Here is a 738-nt window from a genome sequence, read left to right as displayed (position 1 = left end):
CTCGGCGGCCCTGGGCTGCGTCTATCGCCTCAAGGGCCGCAGCGAGGCCAAGCCGCTGGCCGTGTGCCTGGGCCGCGTGGCCGACGTCTACAGGTGAGGCCGCCCCGACCCGGCCCCACTGGAGGCGGCACCGCGGGAGGGGTTTCCGGTGACAGGCTTGGGAGACTGAGGCGCCGAGCGCGGGAGGGGCTTGTCCTGGCTCACCGAGGAATCCGGAACTGGAAATGTGTTGAGAGCGCTTAACGCGTGCCAGGCTCCGCAGTCGACAGCGCGCTGATCGCGGCGCTGAACTGGGCGAGCATGGCACTGTTCCCTCGGTGCCCTTGTGATGTACGGAGGGGGAGTCCCGCGGGAAGAAGGAATCACCGCCACGCTTTGGGAGTATGACGATAAAATAGTTGGAGGTTCTGTTCATGATGTCACGGCGCTGTGGGCATTGTCGCCGAGACAGGCGCGTGGACTTTAAGCCCGGGATACTTCTCTGGCGTTCTGCCTTGTGCCAGAGCTCTGAGGAAGTGGGGGGGGGCGGCAGATCTCATTGTGCACCCACGGGAGCCCTTTCCCGCATCTACCTTCAGTCCAGGAGAGGTCCATCCGGGTGATCTGGAGTGGGTTTGTGCTCTTTTGCCTCCAGGTACTGCCAGGTGAGGGTACCCAAGGAGCTCCTGGAGGACCTGTTGCCAGGACCAGTGACCCTGGTGATGCAGCGCTCCGGGGAGCTCAACAAAGACCTGAACC

The 738-nt window shown here is 64.0% G+C and overlaps 1 protein-coding gene across 1 annotated transcript in view; it reads left to right on the top strand.

The window, feature by feature from the left end:
- Nucleotide 1: 1 nt before the first annotated feature.
- The window catches only part of Yrdc (yrdC N6-threonylcarbamoyltransferase domain containing), a gene marked incomplete at its 5' end in the record, with an annotated part of 4,048 nt that continues 3,311 nt past the window's right edge, over nucleotides 2–738 (top strand). Inside the window, 2 exons of the mRNA XM_026782285.1 lie at nucleotides 2–93; nucleotides 635–737. Of these exons, the coding sequence (XP_026638086.1) occupies nucleotides 2–93; nucleotides 635–737 (195 nt within the window). The remainder of the gene's footprint in view (nucleotides 94–634; nucleotide 738) is intronic.

This window comes from Microtus ochrogaster, chromosome 10 (assembly GCF_000317375.1).
Source record: "Microtus ochrogaster isolate Prairie Vole_2 chromosome 10, MicOch1.0, whole genome shotgun sequence".
Classification (NCBI taxonomy): domain Eukaryota; kingdom Metazoa; phylum Chordata; class Mammalia; order Rodentia; family Cricetidae; genus Microtus; species Microtus ochrogaster.
Note: the sequence above shows the minus strand (reverse complement) of the source record. Positions and strands in the feature narration are given on the sequence as shown.